At 42.6% G+C, this 17,702-nt stretch overlaps 5 protein-coding genes across 5 annotated transcripts; 4 read left to right on the top strand and 1 right to left on the bottom strand.

The window, feature by feature from the left end:
• Positions 1 to 69: 69 nt before the first annotated feature.
• LOC108088245 (zinc carboxypeptidase) lies at positions 70 to 1,963 on the bottom strand. Its single transcript, XM_017185961.2, is given in 3 exon segments — positions 70 to 306; positions 309 to 1,140; positions 1,327 to 1,963. Coding segments are annotated over 3 exon segments (1,515 nt in total). The 5' UTR covers positions 1,861 to 1,963; the 3' UTR covers positions 70 to 157.
• A 3,861-nt stretch (positions 1,964 to 5,824) lies between these two features.
• On the top strand, positions 5,825 to 11,470 carry LOC108088247 (carboxypeptidase B). Its single transcript, XM_017185964.1, has 5 exons — positions 5,825 to 6,919; positions 9,140 to 9,815; positions 10,267 to 10,377; positions 10,450 to 10,604; positions 11,070 to 11,470. The coding sequence occupies exons 1-5, from the start codon at positions 6,822 to 6,824 to the stop codon at positions 11,359 to 11,361; spliced, it is 1,332 nt and encodes a 443-aa protein (XP_017041453.1). The 5' UTR covers positions 5,825 to 6,821; the 3' UTR covers positions 11,362 to 11,470.
• Positions 11,471 to 11,970: 500 nt separating this feature from the next.
• On the top strand, positions 11,971 to 13,759 carry LOC108088246 (carboxypeptidase B). Its single transcript, XM_017185963.1, has 2 exons — positions 11,971 to 12,969; positions 13,405 to 13,759. The coding sequence occupies exons 1-2, from the start codon at positions 11,999 to 12,001 to the stop codon at positions 13,709 to 13,711; spliced, it is 1,278 nt and encodes a 425-aa protein (XP_017041452.1). The 5' UTR covers positions 11,971 to 11,998; the 3' UTR covers positions 13,712 to 13,759.
• Positions 13,760 to 13,871: 112 nt separating this feature from the next.
• Positions 13,872 to 15,671, top strand: LOC108088248 (carboxypeptidase B). Its single transcript, XM_017185965.1, has 3 exons — positions 13,872 to 13,973; positions 14,260 to 15,162; positions 15,327 to 15,671. Exons 1-3 carry the CDS (start codon positions 13,900 to 13,902, stop codon positions 15,622 to 15,624), a joined length of 1,275 nt encoding a protein of 424 aa, XP_017041454.1. The 5' UTR covers positions 13,872 to 13,899; the 3' UTR covers positions 15,625 to 15,671.
• Positions 15,672 to 15,878: 207 nt separating this feature from the next.
• LOC108088254 (carboxypeptidase B) lies at positions 15,879 to 17,644 on the top strand. Its single transcript, XM_017185971.2, has 3 exons — positions 15,879 to 16,215; positions 16,275 to 17,171; positions 17,231 to 17,644. The coding sequence occupies exons 1-3, from the start codon at positions 16,136 to 16,138 to the stop codon at positions 17,568 to 17,570; spliced, it is 1,317 nt and encodes a 438-aa protein (XP_017041460.1). The 5' UTR covers positions 15,879 to 16,135; the 3' UTR covers positions 17,571 to 17,644.
• Positions 17,645 to 17,702: the final 58 nt, after the last annotated feature.

Here is a 17,702-nt window from a genome sequence, read left to right as displayed (position 1 = left end):
TGTTTTTTATTTTTACAAAGGTTATTTTAGAAAACCAGCAGCACTGTAATTTAATTGAAAATTTCTATGTTTTGCAACTGAAGTAGACCTTAAAATTTAATTTATAACTAAAATCTTAACACACTCGTACTAATCACAAGAAGACAGAACGTTAGGCCTACAAAAAGACTCCGAGCGGCATGGTGGATGCAATGGGAGGTCTGTGTGTGGTGAGGATCGCGCCATCGCCACCTCCTCGTCCATCTCGACTGATGCCGACTCGCTTGGCCGGTGGATAAACCGCGGACATTTGCCGCGGGAAGAGGCCGGGGGCAGGGGTTGCACTCCCTCAGGCAGGACCTGGGATCCACCGGTCCTGTAACCCTTGTGCAGACGGAGGATGGCTTCGTGTTGCGCCATCACCGAGCGCTTGGCCCGCTTCTTCTTCTTGGGCGCAGTCTTGTTGCAATCGCCGCCAGCTGCGGTGGACTCATCCGTGGACGGGGATGTACTTTCTGTGATCACACCGATGGTACTGCCCTGCGGTGACTCGTAATGTGCCGGACGCGGCATTGGCGGGTCATTTTCACGGACGATTTGGTGGCGCAGGTCGTAGGAGCGCTTGCACATTTCCCGAATGCCATACCAGCTCTCGTGTCCAATCTGACTGATCATCTCCACCGGAGGCTGGAAGCCCAGTTCCCGCGAAGGCAGCTCCATCACCAAAGCCATCGGCACCTTCAGCTTCCCGTACACGTAATCCACCACGGATCCGGCGATCGTGCGCTTGTGCAGGCAGCTGATGCTCCCCGTCCGGTACTCCCTTCCGTTGTAGGATTTAATGGCACTCTTTCCTGAATTGGCCAGCGAGCTAAGCTCCCGCCAGAAGAGCGGATTTTCCCGGCAGTAGCCCCACGGATACATGATGCTCTGCCCGTAGGAGTGGAGCGACAGGAAGAACAGCAGGTTGGGACTCATCCGCTCGAGGATGTTCTTCATGGCCCGCGTCTCCAGCTCGGAGAAGGCCTTCTCTCCCTTGTACGTGTTCCGGTTAATCTTGCTGGGCCCGCTGTTCCAGAATATGTCGTAGTTCCGGTTGCAGTCCGTGCCCACAAACTTACTGGCCTTGTGTGGCCGTCGGTTTTTCCTCCAGTTAGGATTCTGACAATGAGATGGATTATATAAAAATGTTAATAAAAATTATAATCCGCGCATTAGCGTTTTATTATTCTGAATATCTAAGACCAATTTCTATGTTTTGGAATCAAATATTAATTTTAAATTCTAACTCACTGATCAACAACATTTGAAAACTTTAAATGTGGTTTAAGTTTTAAAGTAATTTACCTTTGTGCGGGAATATTCGTAGCCATCGGGGTTAACCAGAGGCACAATGATGAAGCGCAGCTTTCGCAGCACCTCCACATTCCGGGTGTATCGCTCCGTCAGTTGGTAGATACAATTGAGGGCTGTGGACACACTTATCCATTCGCGGGCATGGGTTCCCGCCTCGATGAAGACGGTTTTCCGACACTGCTCCCCCGTGTGGACAACGGGAGCGGTGGATCGTCCTATTGTGACGAAAGGCGGCGGTGATTGTTGCCGCATCTGAGAGGTTAGCTCCACATTGTTCGAGTTCATCCAATTTATCTCGAGAGCTCGAACCTCCCGCTTTTCGTGCGTTTGTCCCAGGGTGTACATGTGCACAAAGTGCGGATATCGCTGGGCCAGGTACTCCAGATACTGGTTGACCTGCTTGTACTCCAAGTAAGTGTGCAGGATGTCCGGTCTTGGGATGACCAACCGGCGCAGCGGAGTAACGGGAGCATCCCGACTCCGATCCGTGGCCGTCTGCACATTACGTTTCGATTTAGCGGACATAGTGTCCAAAACAAAGAATTTAAATAGAGATCGGAGAGAAAACTAGTTACCACTTCGGAATTTAAAAGGCTTGTATATAGTTTGAATGAAACTTGAATGGAAACTGAGAGTCTGAACGAATCCGACAGCTGAGCAGAGGGAACCTGGCCTGCTGGGCGGTATTCTCACCTGGCACTTGATGTTCAGATGAAGCCGCTCGACCACGAGCAAAGCGAGCCGTGTGCCCTGCTTGGGTTTGTCTTCCATTGTGCGGGACTTAAACAGAGGCCGCCGGGGTTTTGTACCCCTAAATGGCAGAAATCGTACCTCTACAGAAAGGGCAACTCTCCTACAGAAGCTACTATTGATACACCTGGGGAAATTTGAGTTAAATTCATAGATGGTAAGTTCAGATAAATGTATTCTAAAGAAAGATGTAAGATTCTGGTAAATTTACTAGTAATAGTTATTATTTTTATTAATTATTTTATTTTTAGCAAAATAATTACTTCTAATTAGGCGATTAGTATTTTTTCGAGTGCATAGTTCGCAGTGGGTAAATGGGACAGCGACAACGTTTAATAAGTTGGGCACGGTAGCATGTAATGCGGAATTGGATTTGGATTCCGGCTCGGAATCCCCCAGTCGGTCTGCAGCTGCCACAAAACGCAAATATGCTAAATGTCAGACAGGAGGACGGGGTAGCTTGACTGGTGGGCGTGGAGCAGGAGCATAATCAGTAGCAGGAGCAGGAGCAGGAGCAGCGGAATAAAGGAGCAGCAACGTGGGCGTCCAAAAGCGCAGGAGGCTCGTTTCAATGCAAATAAACAGGGACTCCTGGAACTGGCGTGCAGCCTGGGAAACGAGCCAGGACCTCGAGAAAGGGCACGTTTAGTCCTTCTCCGGTTAAGCGTTTTACATTGAAGTTCATTTGTGGATCTGGGCTTCCTGATTACACTTGGCTACTGGTAAAAAGGACAACAAAGATACCAAATGGTTAGTCTGTAAATTGCTTAGATTTTTTTTTTTTAATTTATCAGTTGTGGAAAAATAAAGAGATTTCATAATAAATCTGCTAATCGCTTTTCAATGATGATTAGATAACATTTTTATTGAACAATGTTAACATATTACATATTACGAAATATGTACTAATTTATGCAAAAAAATTGATTACAATATTATCATTACATTCTATTCAAGTTTATTGTATTTTATGACCGCATTAGATGATCAAACAAATCTTTCGCTTTATGATGAGCATAAAATGGTAAACTTACTTTTCCGGCAACTTGTTGCCGAGTGTAATATATTTTCTTATGGCCTGGCAAATGTCATGTCAACGCAAAAGTCAAAAGTGCGCGGCAGGTCGGTGTAGAAGCCACACACAAAAATTCAAACAGCCGTAGGGCTGAGTCCTTAAGGGGGCTTCTCATGTAAAATTTTAAAAAAATCGAACATTTTTTTTTTTCATAAATCGATAGAATAACGTCTTGAGAGTATATTCCCGAAGTTTTATGACTCAACTCTCAATATTATGGAAAATATCAGTGATTGAACGAGCGCGCTCAAGTTCAAGACCCACACTAACTCAAAACTTTAAATCGTTTTTTCTCAAAACTATGTTTTAAAAAACGCGGTACACGATTACGGAAAAACTACTGAACCGATTTTTGATTTCTAAAAAGTGTTTTGCAGATTATACATTGAACGAGTGCGTGAATATCTGAAATTGTGAAAAAAAAGTTATTTTATACACTTTTCAGCCCAATTCAGCAAAAAAAAGACGAAAAAATGGCACTTTTTTTTCAAGACGTGATTTCAATATTTTAAAATCGAATTTTTTGAAGTGGCTGACATTCACGCACTCGGTTGAACCTTGCTGCATACAAAAAATTTTTTTTTGTTTTTTTTCAGATGAAAACTTTTTGCTCCACCCTGTACCGCAATAAGTCCCTCAGCCGCGTCGAGCCTCACGCGACCTTGAATAAGTCCGCCATTTTGTTTTTTAGAACTTTCAAAAAATGTTTTTCTCATACTTTAAACATGTCTTCAAATATGTGCAAAAAATTATTCGTGTAAGTTTTCATTTTCCAAGTGAAAAAAATTCCCAAAAAACCACTACTTTTTGGCATGTTACATGAGAAGCCCCCCTTAACTGAATCCATATAAATTGGTATAAATATGTATGGCATATAGCGGGAGCAACGCAACCAGTTGATTTATACAGGAACCATGTTCGTGTTGATTTTCATTTAACGGTCTTTTAGTCAACTTCCTGACACAGTGACTGCCATATATTTACGTCTGGCTATGTCTACATAATAAAGTTACTCCTTCTGCGGTTGAATACCCTTTAGATAACAAACTTTACGTTGGTTCTTAGAGAAAATTTAATTTGTATTTTAAAAATATAATACGTACTTTATATATTGTTGTTTTAATTAACCTTAAGAGTTCTCCTTTATTTGTGATATGGATTAACTGCTTCCATATTTTAAGGGTATTCCCTAGTCGTAAAATTAAAAAACCTTCTTGAAAACATTTTTCTGCATTTTTTAGTGTTACATGGCATGAACACGCAAAGTCCCATACCAAATGGATGAAGGGAGCAAGTGAAGGCTTTCCCAGTCAGTAAGTCAGTCGGTTGGTCGTCCTTTTACTCTTCAGGAGTTAAAAGTTAAGAGGGGAAACCCTTTTCAAGTATGCATTATGTCATTAGCATGTTGGCAAATATAAAGGGCCAAACTTTGTTGAATTCTTGCCTTCTTTTTTCCTGCCTGATGGCTGCCTCCTGTCTTTCATTTGGGTTGCGATGACGAAATGTAATGTAGCATAAAACTGTTTACAAATTAACGAAATTCCAAACAATTATGCCCAAACAAATTCGTATTCGCTGGAAAACTTTTGCTTGGACCTGCCCCAACAATCTGGAGTTTTGTCATGTGGCAGGGCAATTTAACTTTGTGCAATTTGGCATAGTTTGTAAGGCAATATTCTGATTATTTTGATTACTGAACGAGCGCAACAAGATCCCCAACTCCACAAGCCAATAATCACTCTATTAAGAAAATATGTGCACGGCAAAAAAAAAAAACATATATTAATAAAGTAAAATAAATTATTATAGAAGAAAAAAGTAAAAACATGTGTGGATTAATATTATAAATGTACCCTTAACATCGACTAAGTTCGATTAAAATCGAAAATAATAATTTATTTCTGTGCAGTCGGCGGTTCCGTTCCCATACAAGAGATTGAAGATTTCATGTTCATGGTTAAGGCCAATCGCATCTATTGTCACCAGAGTTTTCAGATGCAAATAATGCCGCCATAACAAAAAGCATGCCTTGAGCCGAACAATACCGAAAAACAAATAGATCTCTCCTTATACGAATACATTTAAGCCTTTGAGTTAATGTGATCGCAGAGCAGAGATAGAGAATTAATTGGCCGGAGAAGTTGAATGCCCTTTGGGCTGCTGCTGCTGCTGATGGCGGCTTCTGGGCCTGGTTAATAAATATACTAAAATGATTTAGAACTCGACTAGAGGACGGGCATTAAGCCAGGCGAAGTCATTAAGCCACCAGTGGTCGCACGAATTTTAAATGTAAATTATTTCAGATAAACTAGTTCTGCGTCGGACCGACACGACCGGAAATATGCGAATGGCGGGTTATTTGTTCATCTGCCGAACTCCCTATCGAAGAACTGCAGGCGGAAGTGCCCGAAGCGAAGTTGAAGCCAAGTGTTATAATTACACACAAAAGCTGACCGAAACAGCCAAACGATCGAACTGAGCCGAAAGCAAAGTCAAGCGATCAAATAAAAATATCAGACGCTGAGTTGGACGTTGAGTGACCTGGCTTCTGGCGGCGATCATCACAATGATGATCTCTTGACGAATTAATGAACTCGATAAATGCGTATTTAGACGGTGGATGGGTAGATGGTAACTGTAATGAACCGATCCGAGCCCGAAGCCATCGCTTCCGGCTGTTTTGGGCCCGTGACCTTGTCCGTTTTTGGCCAAAATCGAAAGTTCAGTGCTCCAACCTGTGTGGCCCATTTGGGGGTACAGACACGAGCACATCTTGAACTTTCAAATCGAACCGCCACAGAACACTCATCATCATGACATTAGGAAGCCTCAAGCATACGGGTTCCTCTATAAAAACCAGAAAATAAACAAGCAACGGCTTCAGAATCGATTCACTAACCGCCATATGCGGATGCAAAACCAGCAAAAGAAAAAAAAACATAATCCAGCGAGAACAAATTGTTAGTGCGACAGAAAAGTGATCAAATTATAGAGAACAAGTTTTCGGTTATTTTAACGATACAGAACCAAATCACTTAAAGAAAAGAAAAAGTTCAAATTAAAGGGAGTCGAACCGGTGAATAAATTATGCAAAAATAACAAGAAGTTCTTATCCGACCACCGAATTATTTATATAGAGCCGACGCGTGCCCAAAATCTCGTCTCGTGACGCGATCGCCGCTTTATCGCTTCGGAACTTATATAAACTGGTCGCTGAGCCCGACCTTGACACTCACTTTTCTAAACAATCAACTCGGATCCGAGACTATTTTTTGGTCTCTGCCTTTTTGGCCAGCATCTCGTCTTCTTTCTCGGTCGCTTTACAAACCGCCCGTCAGTCTTCCGCCGGACCGGAGATGGAACGCACGGATCGCGTCCGCTGAGCTGTGAATTATAATATTTCCCCGAAAACCGAAACCCCAAACCCAAAACCCAAACCAGCCAGCTAATCGCTTCAACTAAAAGCTCTCGAAGACTCTTGCCTAATAGCCACAAGTGCAGCGTGCAAACAATAAGACAAACAGCCAAACAAAAGTGCAAAGAAAAAAATAAATACATTAAAAACGTGTGCTTGTCCATGCAACTGCATATTTTAATACATAATTAGCCAGAGATCGTGGAAGCATCTCAGTGGAAGTGAATATAGTATACGAGTACATATATGGCAAAAATGTGGCAGGGAATCGTGTGGAGCTTGACTTTCTGCCTCGTCGGATTGGCGGGTTTTGGCCTCGGCAACAACTTGGCCGGCTACGAAGGGTAATCATCAGCGGCTACTCGCATTAATTATAATTCACAGCGTTACCGAAAAGTAGCCAAAAGAAAAAAAATAACCATACGTAATACACATCAATCAAGCGGCTCTTTAGGGCAAGTCATTAATTGAATTTTTTTCGGTCAGTGGTTGAGTGTTTCTAGCTGATAAACGGGTTTTCGCATCTTTGTCGCGATCAGGGACAATGCAGTAGTTAGTTACCGAGGACGACCGAGCCTGTCGTCCTGGATGATTCCATAGGCTCCAATAAACACGGCTGCGTACATTATAAAGCCATCCAGCATGTTGAAGTCGCTCTGTTTGGATCGGTAGGACAGATACGGAATGGCCAAAATAGAGGCCAACCAAAAGTAGCTATAGAATTGGCGGAACCAATCGACAGAGTTCTGGAACAGTTGAATCATTGTGTTGATCTTTGTAGGTTATTAAAATTTATATGTATATATAAATCAAAATAGGAAGTAATTTGCCTGGATAACTTGAGTAAACGTAAATCTGGTTTAAAGAGAAATATTTTTTAGAGTTTAAAAAATGTAACCCAAAGTTTTTTAATTTTTTTTTATTATTTTAAAAATATATTCCTGATAACTTATTATTTAGTACCTACCAAATAAAGAGGTATGTACGTTTCAGATAAAGTTTTTTTATGTTGTTCAGTTTTTATTTGAGTTAATTATTCCATGAAAAACACAAACCTTTGCCACTTCATGCGATAAAATAATTAACTAGCAAGTGCATTTTATTTGAAGTCTTAATGAACAGTAGTATTTTACTTAAATATTTCCTCTATTCTGTTTGTCGAGTCCATGGTCATTGGCCGTGATTAGAAGTCGTCATAATAAGCGTCGCTAAACGTTTTGTCGTTTGGTCAATGGCCAACAGTTGTACATTCAACCATTCCGTTGATAATTTGCACAATTTGTAATTGCCAAGCGATCGCAGTGCGAAATGTTTGCCAAACATGCCACTCCCCCTCGCCTGTCAGCGGCCCATGTGGCGTATGAGTGATGGATGAGGGCTTTGCGGCCGAAGGGGCAGAACTTCAGGCCCACTGTCTGGAATTCCGTGTCTGAATTGGAAGCCAACTTCCGATCTGAACAGCAGCCGGCAGTTTCATCACCTAAACATTTTCAAGTTCAAAAATATAAAGCTTAGCACGCAGAGAGAGATAAACATTTTCACAAGGTCGAATTTCAAATGGACAATAGGCTCTGATTTGGTTAATAATGCAATGGGAAAATTTAAAAAGAGAAATATATGCAAGTAAAAGATGAAAAATGAATCCCGCTGGCTACTTTATTTTGGCCAACAGCTGGGTGCATAATAAAATTATCATCGAATGCCGTTGGCTGTCTCACGTGATTAGCTTTTGTCTGCCATATAATAGCATATCGTATGCCCCCTGCCACCCACACAATCCCATAATGCAGACGAGATAAATATGCAGGGTTTCAAGACTTGTTGCTTCACATTATACGAGTGTCTTGTATTTTGTGTGTGTTTTCCGTTGTGGAATTTCAAGAGATGATAAATTGGCCACCGATTCGAGCGAGGTGGCAAAGAGCCAACAAACTGCGGCCAGCAGTCGCTTTGCATAAATTTATGAATCAACAACTCATTTTGACGCCAGGCGAGGGCGAGCCATTAATTAATTTGTTGTCCAATTAGTTTGAGACATGTGGAGCAATCATCGGGATTTCCCGCAGCTAGATTATTATTATCTGGCAAGGTATCAGATAATTAGTGGCCGCTAATAAGCAAATCACACTCTTATCCGAAAATTGGGTTTGCTAAAAAAAACGGCATAAAGTGCCAAAATGTTTTGCCATTAGATTAATTAAACGCCTGTCAACTGGATGCTAATATTTATTTGTCCAAACACCACGGATCGCAACAATGAATTAATTAACACATATCTTTGAAAACAATAGATTCCCCAACCTTGACATACTTGCTAGGAACTATTGATTTTAGATGGGATTATCAGACACCTATATCTTGTTATATTATTTAAAAAAAGTTTCACCTGCTTTAATGTTTCTTGAACAATTCAGCTAAGCTAGTCGTATACTTGATTTAATGATAGTAACAGCTCAAAAATACTCTTTTAAAAATTTGTTTCAGTGCATACTAAAAATTTATTTCTTTTTACCACTTACCACTTTAAATAGTAATATTACTAAAATATTTCTATACGATTTTAGCTACACCAAATATACAGTGCAACATGGTGATGAAAGCGCCTTCAAATACATGGTGGACCTGCAGACGAATGACTCTGAGTTGGACTTCTGGCTCCTGACGAGGAACTCCTCTGTTCTCACAGTGAGCCCCAAGCGGAAGAACCAGTTCGAGGCTCGTCTCTCCAGTTTGGGAGTCAGCTACGAGATGCAGCCACTCATGGAGCTGATGGCAGCCCTAAAGGCAAATAGTTCCTATGCCGAGGATGACTTCGATGGGGAGTACGAGGAGTGCCAGCAGGGGGATTGCGAGGAGGCAGAGCGCCCTCGTCGCAGGACTCGTCGCCAGGCTCGTGGGTTCTTCTCTCACTATCCTCGCTATCACGAGGTCCTCAGCTTCATGAGCGGACTGGCCGCCAGATATCCCCAGTACTGCCGATACGAGTCCCTGGGTCACTCCAACGAGGGTCGGCACATAGCTGCTCTCTCGATTTCCCTGAACAGCAGGGTCCGTCCACGTCGAGTGGCCTATATCCAGGCAGCCACCCACGGAAGGGAGTGGATCACCACGCAGACGGTCCTCTACTTGGCCTACGAACTGCTGAGCAACTTGCGCGCCTTCACAAGAGTTCTGCAGGATGTGGAGATTTTCCTGGTGCCACTCGTCAATCCCGATGGCTATGAATACACCCACACGACGGTAACAGATTAAAGATATTATTTTAAAATATATACAAATGCTAATAAGGTTTTTTTTAACATTTATAGTTATAACTAACTGACAAAAAACTAATCACAAGATCACCTAAGCTTATTACAGTAACATGTGACTGACTAAACAATTAATTTATTTTACATCATAAACGCAAAGCACAAGCTTTTAAAAAGTATTAAATAATACAATGATCTTTGAAAATCTTAATAGGCTTGGTAATTTATCTTAAGGAACACTTGTCTACATTATTAATATTTATAGAAGAGAGGGGAAAAGCACATAAATTATTTCAAAGGCAAGTGACATTTTAAAAGTGTTTACGCATCAAGGGGATTTATGTGAACATAAAATATTTTTAGAATTCTTGGCAGCTTATGTTCAAGTATATTTATATTTTTTTTATAAATGGTATTATATATATTTGAATCAATTTCAGGATCGTTTCTGGCGCAAGAACCGCCATCGCTATGGAGGTCACTCCTGCTCGGGTGTGGACATCAACCGGAACTTTGGAAACCATTGGAACTACCAGGGCGCCAGCCAGAACGTAAGCCACTTGTTGACCCCGACTTTGACCTTCGTGACTGAACCCTTGAATCCCTTCCATCCCAATCGACAGCTCTGCTCGGAGGTGTACTCGGGCACTTCGCCCAATTCGGAACCGGAGACCTCGGCCGTGGTGCGATATCTGGAATTCAATCGGCACCGTGTGAAACTCAGCCTGGATGTTCACTCATTTGGCAAATTCATTTTTTATCCCTACGGCTATGCGAAGTGAGTATGATGGTGGCTCTGGTGGCCAATCTCCCTGTTTTTCCTGCTCCGCGTCCGAAAATCCTCGGCTGTGGCTGAAGGCCCAGCCAGCGGGTGGCCCGGAAAGAAATTCAATTTACTTTTCAATTATTTGCTAAAAGCAATTAAGCCGGAATATTTCTGCCATTGCAGTCATTTAATTCTTTTTTGATTGCACTGTTCAAATGAGAGATTTTTTAAATCGTGTACAAATACATTAATATGTTTAAATTCCTTTCGAAAACGTAGATAGCTAGCTTATCACTTTCTCAACTAATTATAGTTTTTCGTAAATAGATTCTTTGAGTAATTGTTTTATACGGATAAAAGAAGATAACATTCATCGTTCATGGAACAACAAATCAATAAATTTGCATTTTGTAGCTTCAAAAATGTTATAAAATTAGTTTTTGTTTATAAGATAATAAATATTTTCTCTCTGTGCAGGAACACTGTACCACCGACCGTGGGAACGTTGCGTTCGGTGGCTCTGAGGGCCGCCAACCAAATCGGGCGGTACCGCGGTACCCGCTACACAACCGGAACCTCTGCCTCCATTTTGTACGAGGCCTCCGGCAGTTTGGATGACTTCGCCTATGGCAACCTGGGTATCCCCCTGTCCTACACGATAGAGCTGCCCGGTGACGAGTTCCACGTGCCCGCCCACGACATCATCCACGTCTGCAAGGAGACATTCGCCGGCTTCATCGAGTTCATCCGCCACGTGAGCCTCTACTAAGCGGGCTTTTATTCCCCAAACTGTTTAAGTAATTGAATTTATTTGTTTGTTAAAATTAAAATAATTAGTTCTCTCGTTGTTAGGCATTAAAGAAACGTATATTGAACAAGCTGCTGTATCTTTGTTTTGATGCTTAAAGAAAAAACACCTAATGGAAAACAGAACCCATTTATTTGACTCAAAAAATTCGATTTTAATTTTTTGATAAAGTATTCATTCTATTTCTTTCCAACGTCTAATGAAAAACAGAACCTGAATTTCCATAGGTTGTATTTTTTTGTCGATAAAGGCTATGTTTCCATACTTAAAAAAAAATGTTCATTTATAAGTGTTTGCTTAAAATAACAAGAGTTTGCGTTTTGATTCTTAATTCTCATATTTAATAATTTACTAAATTATTCATTACTAATATGTTGAAATATAACTAGGAACTAGTTTCTTTAAAACTTTTTCGCAATCCCTGGGAAACAGAAGGGGAACTACTTGTTATTCTATGTCATAAACGGAAGCATATAATCGATGTGGCTTTCTGATATCGTAAGCAGTCGGCAGCGTCTCCAATAAAGTGATAAAAAAGGTGATGCGATTAGCCCGGACACCTGTTTTAGTCCAGTCAATATCGGACTTTCGAACAATAATGACTTCTTTATTCTTGGGCTTGGTGACTTTACTGCTGCTGCAGACGAAGGTCCTGTTTGCTTGGCAGGATTACAAAGACTACAAGGTGTACGAATTGAATCTTCAAGGAATTGAACAAGAAGTTCTTATCCAAAAGTTATCAAGGGAAAAGCCACTCTGGGATTTTCTCACTCCTAAAGCAAATGAAAGTTCTTTAAGGGTGATGATACCACCTGAAGAATCTGATAATTTGATAACAACTTTAAAAATATATAATTTGGAATATCGATTGCTGATCGACGATTTGGCACCTTATGTAAAGGCCCAAAGAGCGGAGAATCTTAAGAGAAAAAAGCTGATTCAACTTCCCCACATCGATGTCCTGGCTGCTTTTTATACCCACTCGGAAATCAATGAATACCTGGATAGTTTACCTGAAAGGTTTCCCAAACGGGTTCAGGTGAAGCATTTTGGCTGGAGTTACGAGCGAAGGCCCCTTAAAGTCTTGACCATTTCCAACGGAGATGGAAAGCGGGACAAGCCAGTGATTTTAATCGATGGAACTGTTCATGCCAGGGAATGGATATCGCCATCCATGGCCCTCTATATAATCCAGCAGCTCTTGGATAACTACTCGGAAAACAAGGAGCTTCTGGAGGATTACGACTGGGTGATTATGCCAGTGGTGAATGCCGATGGATATGAGTACACTCATACTGATTCGCGTTACTGGCGAAAGACTCGACGTCCTACCAGTAATCCAGATTGTGTGGGCACAGATATCAACCGGAATTTTGCCCACGAATGGGGCCACGATGAGGGATCTTCGTCTGATCCGTGTGAGGATATATATCGAGGAGAACGACCCTTCGATCAGCCCGAGTCTCAGGTTCTGCGAGATGTGCTGCTCCACTACAAAGGAAGACTTAACTTTTATCTGTCTCTTCACTCCTATGGAAACTATTTACTTCTGCCTTGGGGATACACCAAGTAGGTTTATATATTCTTTTTTTTTCTAGTTTTACAAATTTTTTCTTTTGCAATACAAAAAGAAGTGGTATAATTGATAAGCAATTAATTTATGAAAGACAACTGTCATGGGCCACGTGTGACTTTATCTAGACAAAGAACAATCAGTTGACTGGGAAACCAGCACTTGAAAGCCCATAACTTTTCTTCTTGATGTCCGATTTTGGATTGGTATACCCCTAAATGCTTGTCCGCTAAGAGACTGCATAATTTTTATGATGTGACCCCTATCAAAAATCCGACAAATGGCTTTTCCGAAAAATGGCCTAAAACCAATACCTCAAATCCCATAACTTTTCTTATTGAAGTCCGATTTTGGATTGGTATACCTCAAAGTAATTTTAAAAATGGATCTGTAACCATTTATTCCATTCAATTGTAACCAATTTATTTCAGAGAATTTCCGGAACACTACCAGGACATGATGAATGTGGCGGATGCCGGCGCTAAGGCGATCGTTCACTCTACGAACGGGATATATAGCTATGGCAGCACCTACTACGTTCTATATCCGACATCGGGGGATACGACCGACTTTGCTTTGGGAGCGATCAACGCAACGGTGGCCATGACCATGGAGCTGCCGGCAGCGGGATTCATGGGATTCGATCCCTGGGTTTCCCACATCGAGCGACTGGTCACGGAAAGTTGGGTGGGAGTGCGGGCCATGGCCGTCGAGGTGATAACGCGTTATCCGGCCTGATCGGATTGTAAATAAAGAGACATTAGCGTCAAGTTGCGCCAACTCTGATTTGCGGGTTATTCGTCCGCGGGTGTTGGAGTGCTTTATTATTTATTGATCCAATTGGCGATTAGATATGTGTCCGGGTGACTTTGTCCGACTATTTAAGTGGCTGGACGCAGCCATGCGGTTGCTTAGTCTGTGCCAAGATGAAGTTCTCCCTGGGTTTCCTGCTGCTTTTTTTGGGCGCCACTCTGGTGGCCGCCGATCAGGATTATGAGGGGTAAGTATTGGGTTACTAAAAAATAAAGGGATAATTTTCAGAATCTACACATTGCACTAAAAAAAAAAAAAAAAAAATAATTGCTCTACAAATAGACTGTACAAAAAATTCAGTGTTTAAATAGCTTTGTAAATTTTATTGTAAACTCTGTAAAGTTTATTAGTAAGAAATGTTTTCTTTGAATGTATTACCCTTTATTTATCCAATTTATTTTATCCTGTTATCCTTTTAAATGCAATAAATAGTTAAATAATATTCAAAACATTTTATAATAAATAACTTTCAGTTACCGCATTTATGAGGTTACCCCTTCGAATGCTGATCAGGCTAAATTGCTGCACCAGCTGAGTGAGCAGGGATTCGATTTCATCAGCGAGAGTCGCCTGCTGGGACATCCTTCCCGTGTGATCGTGAGTCCAGATCAGTTGGAGCAGTTCCAGCAGCTGGTTCAGGGAGAGAGTATCGCCAACACTCTGGTGAATTCCAACCTGGGAGCTTCCATCGCCGAGGAGTTTGCCCAGCGGCAGATGCAGCGCCTTCTGGCTCCCATCACGGGAAAGGGTCGCCTGAGCACGGAGCGCTATTACACGCACGAGGAGATCATCAACTACATCGACGACCTGGCCCAGAGGTTCCCGAGTCGAGTTTACGTCAGGACTGTGGGCTGGTCCTATGAGCATCGTGTCCTGAAGACAATCACAATCACCAATGGCGATGGCAGGTCTGGCAAGAAGCTGATCTTCATGGACGGCGGCTTCCATGCCAGGGAATGGATTTCCCCTGCGGCCGTGCTCTACGTCATCGATCAGCTGGTGGAGCAGTTCGAGGAGAACGCCCATCTGCTGGAGGACTACGACTGGGTCATCCTGCCCTTGGTGAATGCCGACGGCTATGAGCACACCCAGACCGGAACCCTTGCCCGAATGTGGCGCAAAACCCGGCAGCCATACCAGTACGCCGGACAGACCTGCTACGGAGCGGATCCGAACAGGAACTTTGACTTCCACTGGAACGAGGAGGGTGCCTCCTCGAATCCCTGCTCGGACACCTATGCCGGTCCGACGGCCTTCTCCGAACCCGAAACCATTGTGGTCCGCGATCTGATGCACTCGCTCGCCGACAGGGGAGTTATGTACCTGACCCTCCACTCCTACGGAAACTATCTGCTGTATCCCTGGGGATGGACTTCGTAAGTCTTTCTTTAAAGCAATTGTTAGTTCCATTATCCAATCAATATCTCAAATGGTTGGTTTCAAGTCATGACATTTTTAATTAGAAATTTTGATAACAATGCAGTTTACAGTAATCCTCTTTCCATTCAATTTTGATACATATATTTAATTTGTGCCTTAGTGATCTGCCCGACAACTGGGAGGATCTGGATGCAGTAGCCCGCACCGGAGCCGAGGCCATCGAGAACGCCACTGGAACGGTGTACACCTATGGATCCTCCACCAACGTACTGTACATTGCTGCAGGAGCCAGTGATGACTACGGTTACTATGCCGGCTTCAATGTTTCCATCACCATGGAGCTGCCAGGAGCGGGCAGCATTGGATTCAATCCCCCGGTCACCCGCATCGATGAGTTCGTCACCGAAACCTGGATCGGAATCCGTGCCATGGCAGAAAAGCTGATCGAGATGTACTAAACTATTTAAAATTAGCTTCTAATAAATTGCTATCATTACTAGCATAATAGTCTTTCTATTTTTAAGAAAGAAGCCAATTGTTTTGAAAGTAGGCCCTTAAGCATTCACTTCAAATTACTAATCTTAAAGATTTGATGGTATAAAAATAATCCGCTGGGCTTAACAAAGAACATTTCAGTTCTTTAATAGGTGTTGATAAAAAAGTCAATTTTTAACAATTTAATTCTTTCTTTCCTAGTAAGCACTCGCATTGAATGATTATAAAAAAGTCATACAATCAAAATCATATTAAATTCACTTAGGTTTTAGGAATTTTTGAGAAAACGTAATTGGGAACGAAGCTGATAAAAGCTTGTTATTTTTATTGCCGGCAATCTCCGATCGATTTCTCATGACTTTACAACCATCCATATAGTTCGATTCGTTGATAACGCTCCGAGAATGTCGATTGAGAGAAGTTTCCTCAATAGCTTTGAATTCTTATAACTTAGATTGCTGGAAACCTGCGAAGATGACAGTTTGGTGGCTTCTGCTGGCTCTCAGCTTCTTGAGCTTCAGTAATGGGTTACATAAAACCAACAAATACGAAGGGTACGATAATAAGTGAAGTGAACTATTTGAAACCATTTTTAATAATCGAATTTTTCTAGCTACAAAATATATTCGGTGACAAGTAAAGCCCGTTCAGTAGTTTTGGCAAAAACGCTTACCGAATTGGCCAAGAAGGAGTCGTACTATGAGGTCTTTTCCGGATTCAAAGGTGGCAATGCCGCCAAGGTGATGGTGCATCCCAAGGAGCAGGTGAACTTCGTAAAGCTGATGGATAAACACAATGCGGACTATGATATTATCGATGGAGATGTGGGGTTAACTTTGAGCAGCGATTTCGAAACGAATCGCATGTTGCGTGAGCGGTTTCCCTACAACGGAAGATTGGGAACCGAAAGGTATTACACCCACGATGAAATCAACCAGTTTATCGAGGACTTGGCCAAGGAATACCCAAGTCGGGTCTTCCTAAAGACCGTGGGAAAAAGCTATGAAGGTCGGTCGCTAAAAACCATCACAATAACCAATGGAGATGCCCGGCGAAATAAGAATGTTTTCCTCGTTGATGGAGGCTTTCATGCTCGCGAGTGGATTTCCCCAGCAACTGCTGTTTACCTGATCAGCCAGCTGGTGGAGAATCTGGAGGAAAATGCCGATCTCCTGCAGGACTTCGATTGGGTCATCCTGCCGGTGGTCAATCCCGATGGCTACGAGTTCACCCAGACTTCGGCGGACAATCGCCTGTGGCGCAAGACCCGGAAACCCAGCAGCGCCGATTGCATCGGCACCGATCCCAATCGAAACTTTGACTTCCACTGGAACGAGGAGGGCGCCTCGCCGGATCCTTGTGCTCTAGACTACGCCGGACCGAAGGCCTTCTCAGAACCGGAAGCAGTGGTGATGGCGGATCTCATACATAGCTACGCGGATCGGGGAAAAATGTACCTCACTCTCCATTCTTATGGATCGCTTATCTTGTACCCTTGGGGCTGGACTACGTGAGTATCTGGAGGAATATCGGACTAAGTGAATACATAGTATTAACTATCTCTTTCAGAGATGTTCCTGATACTGTTGATGACTTGCACGAAGTGGCGGAGGCAGGCCAACAAGCTATTCTTGAGGACACGGGCACTGTGTACAGAATAGGACCCTCCACGGAAACCATTGGATATGCGGCTTCTGGGGCCAGTGATGACTATGCCTTCAACGCTGGCTTCCCCATTTCCTTCACGATGGAACTGCCCTTCGGCGGCACCGGATTCGATCCCCCAGCCTCGGATATCGATCATTTGGTCAAGGAAACTTGGGTTGGCATTGCGGCCATGGCCCGAAAAGTAAGAGAAAAGTATCCTCTTGTAAATCTACCATCTGGGGCCCGTCGCATAATCTTTTGATGGGCCCTATCAGTAAAAATTGTTAGTTTTGTCTAATTTTAATAAAACGTAAATGTATACAGTGTCGATCGTAATCCGTGCCATGGCAGAAAAGCTGATCGAGATGTACTGAACCGTTTACAATTAGCTTTT

Source organism: Drosophila ficusphila, unplaced genomic scaffold (genome assembly GCF_018152265.1).
Source record: "Drosophila ficusphila isolate 14025-0441.05 unplaced genomic scaffold, ASM1815226v1 contig_106, whole genome shotgun sequence".
Taxonomy (NCBI): domain Eukaryota; kingdom Metazoa; phylum Arthropoda; class Insecta; order Diptera; family Drosophilidae; genus Drosophila; species Drosophila ficusphila.
The sequence above is the reverse complement of the archived record's forward strand: the minus strand, read 5'-3'. Positions and strand labels throughout refer to the sequence as shown.